General features: G+C 36.6%; 2 protein-coding genes and 1 pseudogene across 14 annotated transcripts in view; 2 read left to right on the top strand and 1 right to left on the bottom strand.

Annotated features, from left to right (window-relative positions):
• The window catches only part of RALGAPA1 (Ral GTPase activating protein catalytic alpha subunit 1), a 281,001-nt gene extending 259,004 nt beyond the window's left edge, over positions 1-21,997 (top strand). For 8 of the 13 annotated variants that reach the window (XM_006085832.3, XM_014453305.2, XM_023751504.1 and 5 more), the window contains 2 exons: positions 11,029-11,153; positions 20,648-21,997. In XM_006085832.3, coding sequence (XP_006085894.1) covers positions 11,029-11,153; positions 20,648-20,796 — 274 coding nt within the window. In that variant the 3' untranslated portion in view covers positions 20,797-21,997. Of the gene's footprint in view, positions 1-11,020; positions 11,154-11,746; positions 11,778-18,500; positions 18,504-20,647 lie in introns of all 13 variants that reach the window. The other 5 variants (XM_023751509.1, XM_023751514.1, XM_023751508.1 and 2 more) reach the window with 3 other exon arrangements.
• Positions 1,723-2,421, top strand: LOC106696629 (annotated as a pseudogene).
• A 1,902-nt stretch (positions 21,998-23,899) lies between the features above and the next one.
• The window catches only part of INSM2 (INSM transcriptional repressor 2), a 1,831-nt gene continuing 766 nt past the window's right edge, over positions 23,900-24,964 (bottom strand). The window contains exon 2 of the mRNA XM_006085878.3: positions 23,900-24,962. Within this exon, the coding sequence (XP_006085940.1) occupies positions 24,007-24,962 (956 nt within the window). The 3' untranslated portion in view covers positions 23,900-24,006. The remainder of the gene's footprint in view (positions 24,963-24,964) is intronic.

Genomic DNA, 24,964 nt, shown 5'->3' on the forward strand with positions numbered 1-24,964 from the left:
GTTTACATACAATATATTAGTTTGAGGCATACAGTATAGTGATTAGGCACTTATATTCCTTACCCCAATATGTCTAGTACCTAAATGACACCATACATAGTTATTACAATATTATTGACAGTATTCCCTGTGCTGTTCTTTACATCCCTGTGACTGTTTTTATAACTAAAAGTTTGTACAACTTAATCCCTTCCCCTTTTTTACTCATCCCCCAAACCATCGCCCATTTGGCAATCATCAATTTGTTCTCTGTATCTATAAGTTTCTCTTTTGTTTGTTTATTTTGTTTTTAAGATTCCACATATATGTGAAATCATATGGTATTTGTCTTTCTCTGTCTGACAATACCTTCTAGGTCCATTCATGTTGTTGCAAATGGCAAGATTTCATTCTTTTTTTAATATATTTTTATTGATTTCAGAGATGAAGGGAGAGGGAGAGAATTAGGAACATCAGTGATGAAAGAATAATTTATCCGCTGCCTCTTGCATGCCCCCTACTGGGGATAGAGCCTGCAACCCAGTATGTGCCCTGAGAAGAGTTGAACCATGACCTCCTGGTTCATAGGTTAACATTCAACCACTGAGCAACACCGGCCAGGCTTCCATTCCTTTTTTATGGCTGAGTCATATTCCATTGTATATATGTAACACATCTTCTTTATCCATTCATAATCAATGAGCACTTAAGTTGCTTCCATATCTTGGCTATTGTAAGTAATGCTGCAGTGAACAGGTGAATGCATATGTCTTTACGAATTAATGTTTTAGATTTGTGAATGCATAGGTCCTTATGAATTAATGTTTTAGATTTCTAAAGATAATTACCTAGAGGTGGAATTCTTGGATCATATAGTAGTTCTATTTTTAATTTTTTGAGGAACCTCGATAATGCTTTTGGTAGTGGTTGCAACCAGTTTACAATCCCACCAACAGTGCATGAGGGTCCCTTTTTCTCCACATCCTCATCAACATTTGTTGGATGATAGGCATTCTGACAGATGTGAGGTGATATCTTATTGTGGTTTTAATTTGCATTTCCCTGATGATTAGTGGTGTTTTGTTTCTCTTGTCTGAGGAGATATATCCAAAAAAAATATTACTAAGAGTGATGTCAGAGAGTTTACTGCCTGTTTTCTTCTTGAAGTTTTATGGTTTCGTTCTTCCATCTAAGACTTTAATTCATTTTTAGTTCATTTGCATAAGTGGTATAAGAAAGTGATGCAGTTTTATTTTTCACACGTATCTGTCCATTTTCCCAGCACCATTTATTGCAGAGACTGTCTTTATGCCATTGTGTATTCTTGCCCTCTTTGTCATAGATTAATTGACCATATATACACTGAATGGCCAGATTATTATGACCACCTGACGTTTGTAGGCAAATTAGCTATAATTTCACGCTGAAGTTGCTAGAGGGCCAGATCATTATAAACGTGTGAATAGCACAACATACCTAGGTATGGTTGCTGATCAAGTTCATCCTATCATGTTGATGGTGTATCCCAATGGAGATGGCTTCTTCCAACAAGACAATGCGCCATGCCATGGTGCTTGTATTGTGCGGGAGTGGTTTCAAGAACATGAGGGAGACTTTACCTTGCTTAGGTGGCCCCCACAATCACCAGATCTCAATCCAATTGAGCATTTGTGGGACGAAGTTAAAAGAGCCATCAGGCAGCTGGTTCCACAACCATCAAATCTCACAGAACTGGCTCTCTTTTTTTTGCCGCATCTACTGCGAGGATGAAGACCATTCTCAGCAATCAGACTGTGGACATCCCAGAAAATGTGGACATCACTCTGAAGAGGCGCCCCGTTATTGTGAAGGGCCCCAGAGGCACCCTGCGGAGGGACTTCAACCACATCAATGTAGAGCTCAGTCTCCTCGGAAAGAAGAAGAAGAGGCTCCAGGTTGACAAATGGTGGGGAAATAGAAAGGAACTGACCACAGTTCGCACTACCTGCAGTCATGTACAGAACATGATCAAGGGTGTTACACTGGGCTTCCGTTACAAGATGAGATCTGTGTACGCTCACTTCCCCATCGACGTTGTTATTCAGGAGAATGGTTCTCTTGTTGAAATTAGAAATTTCTTGGGCGAAAAATACATCCGCAGAGTTCGGATGAGGTCAGGCGTTGCTTGTTCAGTATCTCAAGCCCAGAAAGATGAGTTGATTCTTGAAGGAAATGACATTGAACTTATATCAAATTCAGCTGTTTTGATTCAGCAAGCCACAACAGTTAAAAACAAGGATATCAGGAAATTTTTGGATGGTATCTATGTTTCTGAAAAAGGAACAGTTCAGCAGGCTGATGAATAAGATCTAAGTTGTCCAGCTATAGAAACACCAAGATGCCGAATGATTTGCCACATTTGTTTGTGAAACTATAAAGATGTACAATAAAAGCCTTGTATTGGAAAAAAAAAATCTCACAGAACTGGACAGTGCTATTCATCAGGCATGGTGTCAGATTCCTCGCATCACCTTTTAACATCTCGTGGAGTAAATGCCAAGAAGAATCGCTGCAGTATTGAAGGCAAATGGTGGCCCAACGAAGTACTGATGGGGTGGTCATAATAATCTGGCCACTCAGTGTATAGGCATGGGTTTATTTTAGGATTCTTTTTCTGTTCCATTGATCTATGTATCTATTTTCATGCCAATATCATGCTGTTTTGACTCTTTTGTGGTTCTATATAAATTAATTGTTCTAGTTCTGTGAAAAAGGCCACTGGTATTTTCAAATGGATTACACTGAGTCTGTAGATTGCTTTTGAGTATTATGAACATTTTAACAATGTTAATTCTTTCTATCCATGACCATAGTATAGCCTTTCATTTATTTGTATCTTCTTCAGTTTCATTCTTCAATGTCTTATAATATTCCAAGTACAGGTCTTTTAAATCCTTGGTTAAATTTATTACTAGGTGTTTTTTTGGGGGGATGGGGGGTGGTATGTTTATGTTATTGTAAATGGGATTTTTTTTTTTTAGTTTCCTTTTCTGAAAAGGAAACTAAAAAACTTAATGCCACAAAATACAGCATTACAAAGAACATTTATATGAGTAAAAATTCTACAGTGTGAAAGTGATGTGGCCTCAGTTATGCAGTCTATTTTGTCTGATATAAGTATTGCTACCCACCTTTTGTTTGTTTGTTTGTTTGTTTCAATTTTCATGAAATATCTTTTTCCATCCCTTTACTTTCAGTCTGTATGTGTGGCTTTTGATCTGAAGTAGGTCTCTTTTAGGCAGCATATGAACGGGTCTTGTTTTTTTTATTCACTCAGCCACCCTATGTCTTTTGATTGTAGCATTTAGTCCATTTACAGTTAAGGTAATTATTGATAGTATATAGTTAATACCATTCGATTAATTGTTTTCTGGTTGTTTTTGAAATTCTCTATTTTGTTTCTTATTCTCATTATCTCTTCTCTTGTATGTTGATGCATTTCTATAGTGTTGTGTTTGGATTCCTTTCTCCTTATTTGTGTACATATAGTAGATTTTTGGTTTGTGGTTACCATATACTTCATATATACCAAGCTATGTGTATAGCAGCCTATTTTAGGTTGATGGTTGCTTCTTAAGTTCAAACCCATTCTAAAATCACTACCATTTTTACTCACCCTCTCCATATTTATGTTTTTGTCATTAGTTTTTACTTCTTTTGTGTGTGTGTTTGTGTATATTCCTTAATTCATTGTTGTAGTTATTCATGATTTTGCTATTTTAACCTTTATAGAGCTTTAGTGTTTGTTGATCCACTGCTTTTTCTAAGTGTTTGCCTTTGTCAGTGAGAATTTTTTCCCTTTATTTTCTTATTCATGCACTTGATTTTTTTTTCTACTTAAAGTCCTTGTAACGTACATCATAATACTGGTTTAGTGATGAACTCTCACTTTTTTGGGGGGAGGTGGTGAGGGGGGTTTGGGAAACTCTTGATCATTTTTTCAATTCTAAATGATTGCCTTGCTGGGTAGAGTAATCTTTATTGTAGGTTTTTGCTTTTCATCACTTTTGAATATTTCATGCCAATCCCTTCTGGCCTACAAAGCTTCTGTTGAGAAATCAGCTGACAGTCTTATGAGACGTTCCCTTGTAGATAACTAACTACTTTTCTTTTTCTACTTTTAAGATTCTCTCTTTGTTTTTACCTTACACATTTTAATTATGATGTGTCTTGCTGTGGGTTTCTTTGGATTCATCTTGTTTGGGACTCTGCACTTCCTGGAATTATGTGCCTGTTTCCTTCACTTGTTTGGAAAGTTTTTAGATATTATTTCTTTGTATAGGTTCTCAATCCCTTGTTCTCTCTCTTCTCCTTCTGGTACAGCTATTATGAGAGTGATGTTATGTTGTATATTATCTCAGAGGTCCCCTCCAAAATATTCATTCTCTCTCTCTCACTCTCTCTCTCTCTCTCTCTCTCTCTCTCTCGTTCCAATTGGGTGTTTTCCACTGCCTTATCTTTAAGTCGCTTATTCAGTCCTCTGCTTCATCTAATCTGCTGTTGATTCCCTCTAATGTAGTCTTCATCTCAGTTATTCTTCATTTCTGAGTAGTTTTTTATGGTTTCTACCTGTTTGTTTAGGCTCTCACTGAGTTCATCTATTCTTCCTCTAAGTTCATTGAGCATCCTTATAACCAGTGTTTTGAACTCTGTATCTGGTAGATTACTTGCCTCCATTTCATTCAGTTCTTCTTCTGGAGTTTTATCCTGTTCATTTTGGATATGTTTCTTTGCCTCCTTGTTTTTACTAGCTACCTGTGTTTGTGTTAGGTAGATCTGCTACATCTCCCTGTTTTGGCAGAGTGGCTTCAATGTTGTAGTTATACTCTGAGACCCAGTGGTGCAGTCTTGCTGTTCACCTGAGCCAGATGCTCCAACAGGGTCCCTTGTGTGGGTTGTGGGTTTCCTCCTCTTGTTGAGACTTGATTGCTGTTAACATATCAGTAGTTGGGATTGACCCTCAGTCTGACAGGCTATAAGAGCCGACTATGGCTACAGTGGACAAGCTGTTGTGTGGGGGCTGACCCCACAGAGCAGGAGTTGCTCAGGTGCCATCCAAGCCTGCCCTTTGGGTATGTTGTTTGTGGAGCTGGTTGTGTGATGCTCTCTTGTGGTGTGAATCTATCCAGCAGTTCTATTGGTTCTGGAGACGCTTTGGAAGGGCTCCACTTCAGGCCAAGATCAGCTGACATTTGTGCCCAGCTTGGGGCCACCTAGTGGGAGCTACTAAAGTGACCTGCACTTGGTCACCACTTGTGCTGGGCTTGGAGGGCCTTAGGAGAGGCTATTGCTGCAAACCAGGCTGGTTGCCACTAGTGCCGGGCTTGGGACCCTTTGTTAGACACCATGATGTGAGCTGAGGCCAGCCACCTCTTATTCTGGAACTCACTTACTTCAAGCTACGTTCCAGCCAACACTAGCTGAAACTTACGCCAGGTTTGGGACTATCTGAAGGAAGTTACAATGCAAGTTGTAACAAGACCAGTCGCCCTTGTGCTGGGCTCAGGGCTGCTTAGCAAGAGGCACAGGGCGAACTGAGGCCACTGCTGCTTGTTTGGGTTGTGTGGACCTTGAGAGATTTTAGGCAAGTTGTCAGCATGAGCCAGAAGCAGGCTGTTCCTGGGGGAACACTGCTGGAAGCAGCTCAGGCCAGCTAGAGTGTTGGGTAGGGGGGGGAGTCTCAGGTAATCTCACCTTATTGGGGCAAACAGTGTTAGCCAGGTTAATGGAGAACTCAGATTTGGCACCCACCTACTCCTCATGGCTGGTCTGGAGAGGGCTCAACAAAGGAGCAATGGTGTTGTCACCACTTAGTCCCTAGAAAGAGCCTCCCTGATCCCTGCCCCTCCAGCCCTCACACTGGAGCCCAGAGCAAGTGAATCTTGAGACATCAAGTCCTTGCGTAGCTCCTTAAGGAGAACACCTGGGACTCCAGCAGCCCTTCATCTTACTCAGCCCCAATCCTTCAAAGCCAGATGTCATGGGGACTCCTCTTTTCAGCACTGCTGCACTGGGCTGGGGAGCCAGGTCTAGGGCTGGGACCCTTCACTTCTGAGGTGGAACCTCTGCATCCAAGATAGGCATTCTGCTTCTTAATCGTATGGGACCTGCCCTTTATTTGTCTCTACCCCTCTAGTGTCATCCTGGCTTCCTCTTTATAATTCTTGGTTTTTGGACTTATAATTAGCTAGGTGGTTCTCATTTATGGTTGTTCTATAATTTAGTTGTAATTTTGATGTGGTCTTGGGAGCTAAATGTTTGAACAACCTAATGGGCATGCCATGGAAGTAGTGATCACAAAACTGAAAGTTTTGCCTTTTCTGACAGTAAAAGCAGTTCAAAATTACATTGTTTTTTTTAAATATTGTTATTGACTTCAGAGAGGAAGGGAGAGGGAGAGTTAGATAGAAATATCAATGATGAGAGAGAATCATTGATCGGCTGCCTCCTGCACACCCCCTGCTGGGGATCGGGCCCGCAACCCATGCATGTACTCTTGACCGGAATTGAATCCTGGACCTTCTGGTTCGCAGGCCGACTCTCTATCCACTTCGCCAAACCAGCTAGGACTTACATTATATTATTAAGAAATGTATTGTGGAGCATGAAAGTTTGTTGCTTTTTTATAACCAGATCTACCTTTTATTTTTTATATACATTAGTAAAATTTGAAAATTGTGGTGCTACTTAACCTTTTATTATACCTTTTCATATTGTCTTTTTCATGAGAAATCAGTTTCATCTCATCCACATAAGTCCCTCTATATATACTACAAACAAGAAATAATTAGCAAAGAGTTCTTGCATATCAGTACAGATGTTTCTTAAACTGGCATTGACAATTGCCCTCCTGGAGACAGCGCCTGCTATTTATAAAGGCTTGACCCAAAGGTCAAAATAAACTATTTTTAGCACAGATGTCATAGGACTTTTGGGTTACCCTGTATTTATATTCTTTATCTTTGACATCCCTGTGACATAAGAGCAGGTGGTGGTATCCCCATTTAACATACAAGTAAACTGTGGCACAGAGGATTCATGCACCTCTTTCCAGGACTGGGCTGAAATTGAACCCCATTTTCTTGACAGCTGGTCTCAACACAGTTACAGGGGACCACAAATAATTTCATACATAAGTTTAAAATCAATAGGAGTTACTTAAAATGAGTAATAATGTTAACTTAATGTTATGAAGTACAGATTAGGTTTAAATTATTTGTACTATAGAAAATGTTTGGTTGGCTCTTTTTATTATTTTTAGAATAGCAATATTCCTCCCCCCTTTTCTGCTTTTGCAGAAAGTAGAAGGAAGGATTAGTGGATAATTGTATTGCTGTGATTGCAGCACCTGTGTGTTATTTTTTTTGATTGGCTAGTTTTGTATTAAAGATTCCTACCAGCTAAAAGTCTCCCTCATCAAATAGCTTTTTATTAGCTAGTTTGGCTTGGGTGGTTTTAAATTTACAATAAAAACCTTCTTAATTCAGTTTAGACTTATACTTTAAATTTTGCTCTGAATTTGTTAGTTTACCATTACCTTTTTATCATCTCACCCATTTCAGTTTTTTAATTTCAATGTCAATGGCAACACACACTCACAGAAGGAATATAGCTTGAGCTATCCTGTTATTGCTAGCCCTCAAGTTTGTGTATGCCACTTAATTTATAGATACTGATAACTCTTTCCTAGAGAGCTGCCTTTTAAGGAATACATGTCTAACTTTGTCTAACCTATTATATGAGAAATAGGAATTAACCACTTTGGATTATGATTACCAATGCAGATGCTAACAGCACTGTTTGGAACCTTATCTTATCGCAATCACAAAAAGCACCTTGTTTGTGGACTTAGGACTGTGTTTAAGTACTCAGGGTTTGTTAAATCTCCTGAATATTATATGTTTTCTGAAGTAAAGAGAGGAAAATATTTAAATACTATAGAATGGGTTGGTTGGTTTTATTTATTTGGCCACATCAAACTTTGAAAATTATAAAAAATGTTTAGAAGATGAGTTACTGTAGGTAAACCCTAATTATTTACTAAGCTAGCAGTGTTTTCTGAAGATAATCCCTCAAAAAGAAAACTCCAGACATTAGCCTGCCTAATTTAAATTCAATCATTAATGATTGTTTCACTTTTTTTTTTTAATCCTCACACAAGGATATTTTTCCATTGATTTTTAGAGAGAGTGGAAAAGAGAGGGAAAGACAGAGAGAAATATTGATGTGAGAGAAACACATTGATTGGTGGCCTCCTGCATGAGCCCTGACCAGGGCCCAGGTCGGGGAAGAGCCTGTAACCAATGTGTCGAACTCAGGACTCTTTGGTCCTCAGGCCGACTCTCTATTCACTGAGCCAAACCAGCTAGGGTTGATTGTTTCACTCTTTAAAAATCGTTTTAGAAAGCATCATTTTCACTAACGAAGATGTTTTGTAATTTTATTAAATACATCCTGTGTTTTTATATAAATGAATATATTATATCTGGATCATTTTAGCTTGTATAGTTTTATATCTCCTTTTTTTTTGTATAGTGAAGCAGAATTATACTCCAAAATATATTTTACCTAGATAGTCATGTCTTGCTTTTATAAATTTTACTACATTGGAAATACCCTTCTGCTTTAGAAATATTAACATTTGCTTTCTTTCTGCTTAATTTTTGTGTAAACTCTAAATATAATAAGATAAAGTGAAATATTTCGTTTATAAGCCCTCTGAAAGTAGAGCATTTTAAAAGCAGGTAGGTGCCTCCACCCTACTTTCCATGAAGCGTTTTACCCATTCAGGCAGACTTTTAAACACAGCTTGTTTTGATAGCAAACTGCTCTCCTGTGGGCCTGCAGCCTTTGCTTCCTGGCAGCACCTTTGGTGCGAGAAGAGAGTGATCAATTGGGAGACTGTCAGTGCCAGCGTGCATAGAGCGATAAGTTAACACACCACTGGGAATTTCTAGGGCCCACCAAGATACTTCACTTCTAATGTGCTAACAAGCTCATTTTTCTACCTCTTGCCTCTTCAGTTATTTTTTTTCTCAGAAGAGCTTAGAAGTTGAGTGCATCAGGCATAATGAAAAGCTCTGTAGGAGGGAGAAGCAATAACCCCATTTTTCCCTTTTCAGCCAAATAGAAAATTAGTTTCTGGTAATACACAAAGGCCAGTATTTTTTGTACAAGGGGCACTGCTGTGAATCAAAGGACTCTATTAACTGCAGAAAATTCAGCAGCTGTGAATCTCCCCCAATGAAAAAAAGTACTTTCCAACAAGTTGTGAGATATGTGGTATTATTTAGATTGAACCATCAGTTTCATCCTTTTCCATTTATAACCATATACCTTCTTTTTAAAGTGTGCTATATTTCTTTTCTATGTTAACACTCAAAAATGTCTATATGATCCTTCCTTAAAATTCTTACCATTGATCATTTTAATAATCTTGTCCTGTTGCTACTCATTTCAGAAGTAAAATTCTTTTGAAGTTCAACCTCAGTGTGCAGAATTGAAAATAATGGATGGCAAGGAATTGGAATTTAGATTATTTCAGTGCATAAAATAAATTTTAATACAAGGAGAAAGTACTCAAGCCATTTAGAGGGCAAAGGATATCACAGTATCAGTCAAGTACCTATTGATAATAGGCTTCCCTTTACTCTTATGCTTTTTTTCCCCTCTTCTTAATAACTTTTATAAATATAACTGACTATGGTAGCTCCCATTGAATTAGAATTTTAAATTATCTTTCACAACTATTCTTCTTGATCTTGATTGTAGACTTGGGATACAATTGCTAGAATTATAGAACTACAGTAATTGAATTGTAATTTTCTTTTCAAAAGAATAAGGAATTTTGGGGAGAAAATAGTTAAATGAGTTTCAGAAAATCAGAGTGAAAAAAACAACAACCAATAGGCAGATTTTTTATTTTTCTTTATACTTACTTAAACGTCTTATGTAAAGCCTATCAACAGAGCATATTGAGTACAGCAGGAAAACTTTTAAAAGTTGTAGAAGAAAGGTTAACTGATTTCTCAGTTCAGGAACTATACGACATGAAGTCAGCATGTGAGCTTTTCCTGATAATTGTATGTTGCTGCCTGCTGCTCTACATTTTGACAGCCATTTCCATAGTTGCTTTCGTGAACAACAGAAATATTCTCTCTCTTTCTCGCCCTCTCTGTGCTAACAGCACAATCAGGCCTGCTGAAACAGGAAGCCTGGAGTGGGTTGTTCAAAAGCAACAACACTTCAAGGTACTGGTTGCTTGTCAATAATATCAGAGAAGAAAATGTGGTGAAAGGGAAGTACAGTGTTTTTCTGTCAGTGTCAGTGCCCTGTAGATGCTTTGTTAGACAGTATTTAGGAGTCCTGTGGTCTCTTTGCAAATATTCCTGCTTGTTTCAGTGTTATAATTGACTGGGGGTTTTTCCTGACATACAGATTCAACTATGTATTTATCTTAACCGCATGGAGTTATTCGAGGATTATAGCAACAGTAGTCTTCCATTCAAAATGAGGACAATTGTTGGGAAAATGCAGAGATTTTAGAAAAAAAAGGAAGATATGCAGGAATTTTTCACAATAAATCTTTACAAATGAAAAACATAGAATTTCAGACATAGTATTTTAAACAGCATTATCGTATTTATTGTGTGGCTTCTCAGAGTAAATCTGCAGATCTGACGCTGACTAAAAAGAGGCTGACCTGATAGCAGTTGAATCCTTTCTCAAGTAAACTTAACTTTCTTTCTTCCAACAGTTCAGTATTGTAATTACTTTCTAATAAATGTCTCCCTGTTAAGCTGCCATTTATAGTGATATCCAGAAATGTAAACATGTTAAAAACCATATTTTTTACTCTTTAAAAAGCCATACTTTTGATATATGCAAGGTTAATGAATCATTATATTTATCAAGAACTGATGGCTTAGCAATCACAATAGTCCCTTTTGATGAGCCTATTCTTTTTCAATATAAGCTGCATTAACTTCATCCTTAACTGAAGGAAATCAGCTATGAGGAGAGAGCACGGTACCTGCAAACAATTGTCCAGCACCATTTAGAACCAACGACGTTTGAAGATTTCGCGGCGCAGGTTTTTTCTCCAGCTCCCTACCATCACTTACCACCGGATGCTGGTAAGGTTAAAAGCAAGTATTCATTACTTGTCATTATTTGAACTTGAAATGCAATGCCCTTTTGTTCTAAAAACTCTTAAAATAATAGAAAACATGCCTGAATAAAATTCTAGTTCCAACATTGAAATATATTTTTCATCATCATTTAATATTTGAATCTGGCCTATAAATTTGATTCATATTTTCTTTTACCTACATGGAATTCCTTTGAAAGTCTTCATAGAAGTGCATACACCACATTTTATCTGAGCTAACGGACGGTGACTATTGTGTTTCACAGAATCATTACTATAGGAGGTATCTGCAAAAGAAACATAAGTTGAGCATGTACTGTCAACTTTAGAGCATCAAATTTCATGGCCAAGAATATTGTCTTATCTCTGATTTTACAAATAAAGTTGAATGGTCTAGATTTAAAAGTACTTAAAATAGTTAATTATTTTACAATATTTAAAGATTATAAAAGGGTACTGCATTTTTACTATTAACTAATTTTGAAGAAATCAGTAAAAAATAAATGACTCATGGCCTTCCTATTCTGTAATACTTTGTACTCCTTATGATTGTTTCATTTATTTTATTTCCCTCTTTAGATCATTAAATATCAGTTCTGTTTATCTGAAGGTAAGACAAAGTGTCAACCAAAACATTCTTTGTTCTTCCCCTATTTCCTTTTTTTTTTTTTTAAATTAGCAAGCACTAAGCTTGTAACTCAAACAATAAGCAAACTTAACACTGCCCTGGTTCATACTAAACATTTCAGAAATGGTCACTAAATTTTTTCCAGAATTATACTTACTAACCCAAGTCTGCATGAAACACTAACACTGGTTCTGGTATAAAAAATAACTAATAATAAACCCCTTGGTTGAAATTAGTTACATCTTCTTATATTGACCTTCTTTGTTTATCAGCATGAAAAAGTAGTACTACTGAACTGAAATGGTATGTCTTTGTATTTTATAATGTGTTGCATTTTTATTGAGTATCTTAACTCACCAAATAGTTGTTCTGTTGTGTGCCTTGCACTGTACTAGGCACCTGAAATATAAAGATGACTATTTTAATGGTGTTCAAAGGAAGCAGGAAAAGATAATACAATATGCTTGAGGTTTATTATAGTAACTCTTTAAATTCTCTTTTGTAAGTTTTTTTTATATTAAATAAGTTTAAAAGGTACAGTACTATTTTTCTTGCCTAATTTATTTGGAAAAAAAATTACTGTAATTCTCAATTGAGATTTAGTTGATGAAATTAAAGCTTCCATTTTTGTGACCATTTAACTGGGCATTATAAAAATAATTATACCTAAAATCTTAGAGCTCTTTTGATTAATATAAAAGACTTATTAGCAATGATGACTAGGTTGAATCTTTTGAAAGAAAGATTAAAAAATTTAAGATTCACTTCAATGGAATGATACTATCTAAAATTATTCAGTTTAGCATAAAAAAGATGGCAAAAGAAAGATATTAAGAGTAAATTAATGAACAACAAAATAAAAACTAGTTAAGTTCTTACCTGAAAATGTCCTTTTTAATAATAGAGAATATCTGATAAATAGACTAGGTTATTAAAATAGATATGAATAATACTTTTGTAAATCATATAGTCAAGCTATATATTTCACAACTGAAAAATATTGATAATGAGACCACACTCAGACTAAGTTTTCCCGTTAAATGTAGATAGAGTGTCGATTTTAATGTTCTAGTTGTTTACCAACTGGAGTCCTTCACATTCCTCTTCTTCATGTTCCTTTCTATTTTGCATATTATCCTGCATATTTTGCCAGATACATATATATAATATGGGAAGTAAATAGTATTCTCACTTTCTGAGGCATTAAGTAAAGGATGATACAGTAACCAAGTCAAGGCTCTTTTGGCTTCATTTTTTTAATGTTTTACAGTGTTTTATTTACAATTTGTTTAACATAAAACTGACAGTTATCTAAATAGTAATGCAGATGTGAATTTTAACGTAAACCTAATGCCATGCTAAAAATTCTTTCAGTTAAATATTTTTTGGGGGTGCAGTGAAGAAGAAAACTTTATTCAGTGCAAAACAGCTCAATCGTTATACAGCATGCTGTAGAACGTTCAATTAATTTTTTTAAATTGTCTTTACCTTTAGGAACCATTAGAAACAAACACTGTAAGAGGTTGTTTTTGCCTGTAAATAACTTGGTCCAGTATTACCAAATACCTTTTTATATATTTTTTGCAGACTGCGTAGTTATTAAAGATAGAAATTTTTAGCAGAGTGGTTCTCAGTTCAACACAATATAAAAATTAAATATTTACTTCTGTAGTAACAAAAGCATTGTGTTACCTGATGAATGATTGTTTTATTTTTTTTCCAGTCACCTCAAATGTTTCTGTCCTAAACCACCCCATACATATAGAAATTCTCTTTAAAAGTGTAAGTCAAAGCAGGGGAGAGAAGACATGAAATAAACTACATAATAGCAGTATGGAAGTTTTTTGGTTCATTTTTACTTTTTTACATAAAATTTGCCATATTGAGAAAATGCATTCATAATTGCAAGTGAAAATTAGCTTTAAATATTCTATGCATACTTCATGTATATAAAATAATACTCATCAATACAAACGCAATAATTTGAAATTAAGTTTAAAGTAATGCCAATATGATGATCATATAAAGAATATCATCTTTCTAACCAATCCTATAACATAATTTTATTTGGTGGAATAATGTAAAAAATACTATTTTTTAAGTTGACAAGTTGATTTAAGATGACCTAAAACCTACTTTCTATTTAACAGTAATGTACCAACTGTGATGACATTAAAATACAAAAATAAAGATTTAAAAAAATAATTTTTAGTGTTATTTAAATAGATATGAAGAGCATTTTTGATATATCATAGTTGCTCCATAAATTTCATAACTGTGTTTTCTCAAAATGGACTCTGTGGCAGTAGACTAATACTTACGGGAAATTATTTTTATCCCTAAGGTCATTGAGGGGAGATATGGGAGATCAACAAAGTGTGACATCATGATAACTACATTAAAACATTATTAGATTGTTCTTGTCCCTTATTTTTAAAAAAATTACAGGAAAAATCCCTTTATCTTTGTCAGGCATGCGTGTGGAAAATATCAAAAGTTTTACAGTGACCTTCTTTTTTAACTTTTTTTATATTCATGAACACCTCTCCTCTGACTCTGCAATGAAATTACTCCTCTTCTTGACCAAATTACATTGGTAGTTCAAAATCTAGATATTTTTCCCTAATAGCACATTGTCTTTTCAAATCAAGTCTTATTTTAATAAAAGAAATTATGGAATGCCAACAAAAAACAGGATTTTTTTTGCTGGAAAAGTGCAATAAATATTGTCTTAATTTCAACATTAAAAATAACACTCATTTTTTTCCAGTGTTGTCTTTTTAGTATCACCGGCCATAAATATGTTTAATGTTTATTGTGTAGTATTGAACTAGTATATAACTCCACTTGGATTTATTGTTTTTCTGCAAATTAAGTGTAGAAATGTTAGTACTTTAAAAATTAAAGGATTGATCGGTGTTTGACTATATATGCACATATACACATATTCATATACACACATAAATATACATACCAATACCTACATACAACTGTATAATAACCTTTAGAAAACGTATAGGCTGCTATTTTTTTAATATGTTTTTATTGATTTCAGAGAAGAAGGGAGAGGGAGAGAGAGGTAGAGACATCAATGATGAGAGAGAATCATTGATCGGCTGCCTCCTGCCTCCTGCATGCCCCACACTGGGGATCAAGCCTTCAATGGGGGCATGTGCCCTGGTGGAATCGAACTGAGTTAGGCTGCTATTTAAATAAATATTATAAAAATTAGTAATAAGATTCAAATATTTCTATGTATGCCATCAAAGTAAGAGTTAATCTAGATAAGAATGATTATGAAAACCTAGGGTAGTGTCAAATCATCTTTCATTCTAATCTATTTTACTATTATTTCACAAAATCTGTATTGCCACATGTAGATGGGATAGCGTTATGATGATCAGATCCATCTCTTTGAACCTTTGGATAAATCATCAAAATTTAGCCATTGCTTTAGGTAACCATTTAAGCTCAGTGTCCTTTAAAAGTCATTTTGCACTTTACTTTCCAGGCTCTGAAGTAACCTGAAAGAATATATTTTAGGAACTCAGAAGATTTTATATATATATTTATATATTTATATATATAATCTTTAAAATAATATTTGTAAATGCCAACAGGAAAATCAGTTTCCTTCAACATATAGCATAAGCTATAAATTTGTTTACTATGTTTTTAAAAACAGATTCCTAATCATATCACTAGGTTAGCCTAAAATTATTAACCATTAGCCTTTTGCTTTTGTTTTGTTTTGTTTTGTTTTTTAATATATTTTATTGATTTTTTACAGAGAAGAAGGGAGAGGGATAGAGAGTTAGAAACATCGATGAGAGAGAAACATCAATTCAGCTGCCTCCTGCACACTCCCTACTGGGGATGTGCCCGCAACCAAGGTACATGCCCTTGACCGGAATTGAACCTGGGACCCTTGAGTCCGCAGGCCGACGCTCTATCCACTGAGCCAAACCGGTTAGAGCCTATTAACCTTTTGTGACAATAATTACTATGTTCAATTTCCATATAAAACATTCATTCAGAGTAAAATTTTTGTAATGATAATAGTAAAATAATTGAATAATCACTGTGTTAAGTACTATACATGCATTCTCTCATTTAATCTTTATGGCAAGTCTATGAGGTGTTTTTTTAAAAAATATGCTTACCAAATAAAAAATTGCTTATCCAGAGTCAGCTGGTACTTGTTAAAGCCAGACTCTGACTTCAGAATCCATGATCTCAACTATTATAATTACCCATTTTATATAAATATTTTCAACCCCTTCTTGCTGTTGAAAGAGAGAGGAAAGAGAGAAAATGCCCAATCACGTGTCATATTTACGAATTAGAAATTATAAAAGATTTTTATTTTTAAGGCTCTACTTTACCACTCATTGAAAAATCTTCTTTCTTCTTTTTTTTAAAAATAGTTTTAAGGTTGCCATGGAGAAGTATGGGCTTTGGAATCAGACTGATCTGGGTTAAATCCTAGTTCTGCTGTTTATTATCTGCATGATCTCAAATAAATTAATGTATCTTAAACCCAGTTTTCCCATTTGTAAGGAGATAAAATATGACAAGCTTAGATATGTTCTAAGTTGCAATAATGGTAATTCTTGAATATCTTAAAATGAAACCACTTTGCCTATATTTCTGTGCCATTTTATTTTAAATGTGTTATTTACTTTATGACATTCAGTGGTGAATCCATGCTAATCTTAATCACTTATCACCTCCTGTAACAATATTAAAGCAGTAAGATTATTTAGGTAATCTGCATCCTTTAATATAAGCTTATATATTATAGGAATATTAGCATAAGAGTAGATAAATTAATTTCCCCAAAACTAAACTTTTTGGTATGCTGTGTTCTCCACATTTCAACAATTATATTTTATAAGTGGTCATTTTCTTCAAAAATATTTCTAATTTCTATTTCTTCTTTTCTAATCCTCATCTATTCTGATTCAAAGAATGTTAATTGTCACTCGTATGTGTTTAGTAATCTTATAGGGCTACACTTATTGGGTACCTGCTCTGTGCCAGGATCTTTGCATATGTCGTCATTTATCCCTCACAACTTTGCAAAATAACTAGTGTTGTCTCCATTTTACAAATAAAAAAACTGTCTGGTGTCAGTTAGCCCAAGATCCAAAGCTAATAACATGACAAATTTGGCATTTAATGATACCTGTCTAACCCATGCCCATGCTTTCTAACAGATCACATTGCCTCTTAGTTTAGTATTAATTGGAATTGCTTTCAAAGTCACAATATTTTGAAAGCCTATATCTACCCTATAACTTTAGCAGTTTAAACTGGTCATGCCTGTCAGCCACGATAAATTATTCATTAAGTTCCCATATATAATCTGTATAGATCCCCACAGTCATATTCATCATGTTACATGTATTTGTAATAATAGTTTATTGTAATCTGTGCACAATATATGAGTCAATTTATTATACCTTTAAGATACAGACACAGTCTGTGTGAGTACTGTACCAGTGTTAGTAACAGATGCAGTATGCATAAATATAGGAGTCCATAGATACTTTGTAAACTTTATACTTGAGGATATATTAATAATAGAAATAAATTAACATTCTTTATAACTCAGGTGATATAAATCAGTACTCAGGCAGAATAGAATGTGAAATGAAGTGTAGGTATCACTGTATTCTTTACACCTAAAATTGAAATCTAGCCCTGGCTAGGGAGCTCAGTTGATTAAAACATCGTGCCAAAATGCCAGTTGCAGGTTCGTTCCCTGGTTAGGGAATATACAAAATTCAACCAATGAATGCATAAGTAAGTGGAACAACCAATTGGTTTCTCTCTCTCTCTCTCTCTCTCTCTCTCTCTCTCTCTCTCTCTCATCAATCAATAAATAAAAATGTTTTTAATATAAATAAATAAAGTTGAGATCTGTCTACTCTAAATTATTTATAGAGTTTGGGAATGCTGAGTATATACCATAATTGTTTGCTAAAATGTGAAGAGGTACTCGTAGCTATATTCTACACACACTAAGAAGCCTGATTTGACTCAGTTTACTAAAGGGGGGATTTCGCGCTGCAGGCTGTAAGGGAGACATGGGAATTCCTGTTTTTGAGTAAAGCATTCTTTGAATTTGGCATACTCTAAAGCAGTGGTTCTCAACCTTCTGGCCCTTTAAATACAGTTCCTCATGTTGTGACCCAACCATAAAGTTATTTTCGTTGCTACTTCATAACTGTAATGTTGCTACTGTTATGAATCGTAATGTAAATATCTGATATGCAGGATGGTCTTAGGCGACCCCTGTGAAAGGGTCGTTTGACCGCCAAAGGGGTCACGACCCACAGGTTGAGAACCGCTGCTCTAAAGCAATGTTCTCCAATAAAACTTTCTATGATGATGAAAATATTCTGAATGCACTGTCCAGTATGCTTGCCACTAACCACATGTGGCTGCTGAACACTTAAAATGTGGCAAGTGCACTCAGTGTACTGAGAAGCCAATTTTTTATATTTAATTTTAACTTAATTTATGTGGCAGCTATGGCTAACATGTGGGGCAGTAAGTATAGCTCTAAAGATTCTATGACTGAGTGATCAGGATAACATACCCCCAGTACAGTGAACACTTTGAAAGATAGATGTTTATAGCATCTCTCATAGACAATTTTTTTCTTTTCTTTTTTCCTATTTGAACTTGTTGTGTTAGTTGGTAAGTATAACATTTGAAATTACAAAGCATTCATTGTGATACATCATCACTCTAACACATTGCATGACCAATTGTATTTCATATTAAAAACCTGATTACTCTCTTCTCTGCTCCTTGGTTAACACCTGTAAAATTCTGCAGTGTCTCTCATATCTGTTATCTATCTTCTCTTTTGTTTTCTCACTTCTGCTCGCTACTCCATTTCTTCATTTACAACAAAGAAAGAAATGCAGTGATAGTTCTCTTCCTCCCAAAACCTCCGCTAGAAAACATTGGCCATCTCAAGGTAAATAGCCATGGGAAAGCCTGTCATGATTGGCGGGAATAATATGCATTACCAGAAAAGCATGAGCCACTGCTCTTCACCTTCCTTCTGCCGTCCATCTGCAGTGCTTTCCTAAAAAGGGCCATGGGTTCATATTCTCCTTGAGGTTTTCCACTAGGGGTCCAGGATCAACCAATTGAGATCTTCAGGATGAGTAAAGGTGAACAGAAATATATATATTCCTTTTCCTTGTATTTTGAAGGCCAACCTCATTTCAGTTAGAAAAAAAAAATAATGTTGAAGAAGTTGCTTTGAAAAGCAGGGCAGTTGACCTGAATTATGAGTAATAAAATATTTTTCTTTGACAATGTATGTTTGCTCATAAGTATAATGAGAACATTTGGCCTTTAAAACATTTTGAAGTGTCCTACCAAGACACATTCTTAATAACAGGGATACATCTCAGTAGGACTGGTATCCCTATTGAATGGTCTTGTGTTTTCTTATAAATACTCATAATTTCAATTTAGGCACAAATGTTTTATTATATGGAAGTTCTAGTATGATTATATCCAAGCTTAAAGTGTCAGTGAGGTGCTACTTTGGCTAACAAATATGCCAAAGCTTTCCCTACAGAGTAAAGAGATGTGTAAATTTAAGCCTGCAACCTATATGGTGTGTGTCTGTCTGTTTGTGACACATATAAAGAAAATTTCCATGTACACAGAGCCCAGAAAATCTGGATTAAAGTGCTTTGAAATATACAGAATTTTTTAAACTTTGTTATTCTGTTATGTTTGCTGATTTCCTTTGTTTTTTTTTTGAAGGGCTTTTATTTTTATTTTTTATTTTTCAATATATTTTTATTGATTTCAGAGAGGGAGAGAGAGACAGAAACATCAGTGATGAGAGAGAACCACTGATCGGCTGCCTCCTGCACTCCCCACACTGGGTATCAATCCTGGTTCATAGGTCGACGCTCAACCACTGAGCCACACCGGCCAGGCAAGGGCTTTTATTTTTAATATAATTTCTTATTTATTCAGAAAATATTTGAGAGCCTATAATGTGCAAAGTTCTGTAGAGTTGCTGTATATTAAAGAATCAATTCATGGAAATAAAGTACAGAGGTGAAGAACTACTTTATAAATGACACAAATAATTTTCTAATTTGAACTTAACTTTGCTTTTAAATTTTTATATCTTCTAATTCTACTGGTTGCCTATTTCCTAGGACTGGATAATATAATTGCAGAAGTTTAAGTTAAGCAAAAGAAAGTATTGTTTATCTCTTCTAAATTGAGACATTTTGGGGGGTTAGTTTATCTTTTTAACTGACTTTCAAATGCGAATTCTTGTCCTCTTCCTCCTTCTTGAAAGCATATTTTAATACCTAGATGTATAGTGGTCTCATCGTGCTGAATTCCTTTTGAAACTGATTGCTTTGTTATTTTCAAGTTTAGGCAGTGGAGGCCCTTTTCTTGGTTATACCCTATGCCCTAGAGATGGGAATTGGTCCTTCTTACCTGCTTCTTAAGCCCGTCCTGCATGCTAATAGTGCTTTGGATCCCTGTCCTTTCTGGCCCAAAGATTTTGCTTCCCACTGCTTTTTCTGGGGAGCTCTCTGCTTGATTCTGGCTCTGGAAATAAGGATTGGCGCTTTCTTGCTAATATGATGGCATGAGCCACCAGATCATTGGGTTTTAAATAAAATATTAGTTAACTTATAACAAGCAAGTTTGGGGCTTGTTCTTTCCTCTCAAAAGACCTCATTCAAGGTTGGGATCCATTGCTACAGATTAGTAGCGACAGGTTGTTTTATATGGGATTAGAGGCTGGATACCCTGACCTGTACTAATGCTCTTGCTTTTTCCCACAGGCTCCTACCCAGAGGTTCTACCCAGTGAAACTCCCACAGCAACGCAGGTAGATGGGGCCGACCTGGCCTCTCCAATGTCTCCTCGAACTAGCAAAAGCCGTATGTCCATGAAGCTGCGTCGATCCTCTGGCTCAGCCAATAAATCCTAAGGAGACGAGCAGCCCAAGCAGAGATCAGCAGTAGCCACCTTAGCATGAACATAGTGTTAACCCTTTCGGGCTCTTTTGTTTGCCATAGCATGCATGTTCCTTCCTGAACATTTATTGTAAAAAGAACACTGGATTTAAATAATTTGTAACTTAATATTTTAGATTTGAGTTGTTTATTCACTTGGTTTTCCCCCCCACACTCCAAACTGCCTTGGGGGAGAGGGGCATTCAATATCCCTTCACCTTTCTAGATAATTATGTCTAAGAAGTTTTACTTTTAATTTCATGATTACCTTTGAACCAAAATAGAATGGTTCTCGTTATTTTATTTATCATGCCCCATTGCAACTTTATGGGCTCAGTAAATATATAATTTTTTTACAAATGTAAATTTTTAAATTTAAGCATTTGTAAAGTTATAGCAAAAGTTGCAAATCTGTTAATACACAAGATGTGTATGGATTATTTATGTTATGAAAATAAAACATTAAAATAAATGGTCTTTTAGCATCACAAATTCTAACTGAAATAATTTTAGCATTAACTTTTTCTTCCCAAAGCAATGCCTCGTTTCTTGGCTGTGTGGTGACGCCGTGGCATATCTAGTAACCAGAAAAATCACTGTGCTAACTTTGATTTAAGTTTAGCTTCAATATCTTTCTAATGTTTTGCTTTTTAAATGGTATCACTGTTAAATGCCTCTTTTTTTTTTTTTTTTTTTTTGAGATTGTGGCCCTTTATTATTGGCTGGTGGATCCTGGTGTACCTATGTTCTTTCTTAAATACCATAAAGGGAGGACTTGGGAGGAAAAAAGAAAAGAAGGAAAAAACTTTTCTGATATAAATGTGTTAATTAAATTATGTGTATTTTTTTTTTAAAAAAGGAACATGACCCAGGAGTCCAAATTAAATCTAATATTGTTAATACTGAACTTGCAGGTGCAGTTGGTATACATTCCACTCTCCAGAGGTATTTTCCTACAGTAGATAAGCTGCTCACATTTTGCTCATATTTTGTTTTAAACTGGCATCTCCTAAGGAAATGTAGCATGGCATCGGTACTAACTGCATGTGTAAATACATCATACAGCAAACTATAAAATATAAATTATGTATCATCTTTCATGTAGTATCTACAAATTTGTAACAGTGGAAAAAATATATAGTATTTAGTAATACAATAAAAATATTATCACTTATGTCAATTAGTGTTTTTGTCTTTTATGTATTTTCAGATTTAATAATCAGGGCTATATAATTAATGGAGAGATGTGAAGCATAAATCTAGATTATCATGAAAAATGGGCTTGAATTTTCAGGATACACCCCTAACTTATTTCACAGGAATCCTACCACAATCATTAAAAATGCAGGAAATTTTATGCCTTCATAAGGGCTGGCTAGAAACATCACCCAGTGCACTTGGTTAAAGCATCATTTTATCTCAGCCTCATGTTTCTTTGATTTCTTAAATTTACTTGGCTTATAGTATACATTCAGGAACAAAACTTTTATAGTTTCTAAAACCTGTGTACTTTTTTTATTTTTTTATAAATAAAAAATTCCTATGAAACAATGTAGAAAATAAACTAAAATTCCTACAAAAGACAATAAACATGTCCCTTGGAACAAGATTAAACAATACAGTTTCCCACAACCTAGGTAAAGAATTACAAAGAGGAAAAATCAAAGTAACAGCTTACACATTTCTACAGTGCTTTCAAAATTTCTTTAATGAACAGCTAATGGTTTCATGATAGGTAACAAAATGGAGTGAAAATGCCAACTTGAAATAGCAGTTAATTAGCACAATTAACATGATTGTTTTCATCTTAAGATAACCACTAGATTTTTTTAAATTTTTTAATATTTTTCTGTTGATATTTTGGGGTGGTGAAGTGTCTTGAAAGAATAGTGCATATTCTTTGCCTTTTGGAGCTCTATCTGCACAGCCATACTTTAAAGGAAATTTTTCCATTGCATTTCCTCACCATCACATTCATTTACAAAATATAATTTCTCCTGGCTGTAATCTAAGTGGGTCACTAAAATTATAAAGTAGGATACTGGCTTTGGGGAGATGTAGCTTTGAAAAATAGGCTGTGTTTAATGGAATTCTTAAGACAAACACAGAACACGACAAAGCACCAGCTATGGACATTTATTTGGTGGTGAGCATCTTATAAACACAGGCGGTCTGTCAAGCGATACTCAGCTAGTGTCCTACACTCTGGCTCTTAGGACATGGGTACAGAATGTGCACCGGTTATGGTTTACATAAAAAAGAAAATACTAGATATTGAATGACTTGCCATTCAGCTCCGTTGTGGATTATAGGTATTAACATCTTCCTTAAACTGAACATAGTTTAATTTATAATACACAGTACAAGATTTACAACGGAAGTATCAAACAATTCGGATGAAACCCTACTAAAACAGTTCAACTTCAGGAAATGAGTTCTATATTCCCAAAAAGCTATTTTTTTTTCCGGTTTAAAGTATCTCCTCCTGCCTACTACACACAAAATAGCTAAAGGTGAGAATCTTGGGGATATGTCAGCTGCTTCCTGTCAAGTAGCTCACTCCCCACCTCCAAACACTAACTTAAAAGTAGACTAATACTGAGAAAAGGAAAGCTTACAGGGAGACGCCCACATCCCCCAAAGCAAAAAATATCCTCCTATTTCCTACCTACAGACACAGGTCTTGAATCTCCCCCCACCCCAAAAGTTTGGCACCAGTCACAACTTTTAATTCACAGAATATACAATGCAAGATATCTGACCCTATTGAAACAGAAACTAAATAGGTGCCTGCGATGACAACAGGAAAAAAAAATGACTGTAGACATTGAGACATGCACGCATTCACTGCGACTTTCCATAGGAATTACAAGTCATATGGGATTCATTAGGACCTTCAGTTTGGGAGGCGAGGGGGATCCTATTTTCATGGGGAAAGAGAAGGATTTAAAGCTGGCAGTCCTTGGCCTCGAATGTTTATAACCATCCATATACATAACCTGCTCTGGAAAGGGATTTTACATTTTGCTGTCCGCTCCTATGTCAGAACATCGACTACTGAGACTTTTAGGAGAGAACATACAGGAAGGACATGAGGTAAACTTGCAAGTTGAAGAGAGCCCTACAGAAATTCCCATGATCTGTTTCCTCAGGGGCCAACCTCGCAAACTCCGGTCTCCGGGCCCTCAACAGCCTGGCCGCAATGGCATCTGCAGCAGCAGCACCTGCCGACTCTCGGAGGGGTGGCACTTATTGATGTGCCGAGTCAGCCCCGGGGAGCTAAAGAAAGTGGACGGGCAGTGCTTGCACGAGAAAATCTGCTGAGCACTCCCGTCGGATGCCCCTCCTGGGCTCGGAGCTTCCGGGGCTGCCCCAGCCAAAGCTGGCAGGAGCAGCTCCTCCCGGACAGCGTGCCACAGCCGGTGCTTGTCCCTGATGTCTGCGGACGGGAAGTGCGCCCCGCACAGTGGGCAACTGAAGGCCAGTGGGACCCCGCGTTCGGAGCCAAAGCCGGGGGCAAGCGCGCGGGCCGAACCCGCCTCGTGAGTGCCCAGATGCTTGCGCAGATAGGCTTGGCGACGGAACTTTTTGTGGCAATAGGGGCACACGAAGATCTCGGGTCCCCCGGCACCACTGGCACTGCCCGGCCCAGGCAGTCGACGCCCCAGTACCCCTTCCGTGTAGGGGACCCGAGGCAGCGGTGCCTCGAGGTGGGACAACACCTGGAGGCCCTGGGATGGGGCGCCGTCTGGGCGCGGCTCCACCCCGGAGCTGTCCCTGGCCTGCAGGTGCTGATTTTCCGTCTGCTCTGCCCGGCTGTTCTCCTTCCCCTCCGCCAGAAAAGAAGCAACAGCCCCGGAATCCGGGGAGGACGAAGGAGGAAGCTTCGCGTCAATCGAGGAGACTGTGGTGGCGTTTGCCACTGCGGGACGCGGCTTGTGCCAGCGGCGATGGGAGGCGAGGTTCGCCGGGCAGCTGAAGACCTTATCGCACTCGGGGCAGCGGTACTCAACGCGAACGATGCGGGAGCAGCGGTGCTGCGCCCAGCCGCGAAGGGGGTCCGCGTACTGTTCCTTGCACAGCTGGCAGATGAACTCCCCCAGCGGCGGTGCGGCTGCCTCCCCAGGGCCCCGGGGACGGGCT

This window comes from Myotis lucifugus, unplaced genomic scaffold, assembly GCF_000147115.1.
Source record: "Myotis lucifugus unplaced genomic scaffold, Myoluc2.0 scaffold_22, whole genome shotgun sequence".
NCBI lineage: Eukaryota > Metazoa > Chordata > Mammalia > Chiroptera > Vespertilionidae > Myotis > Myotis lucifugus.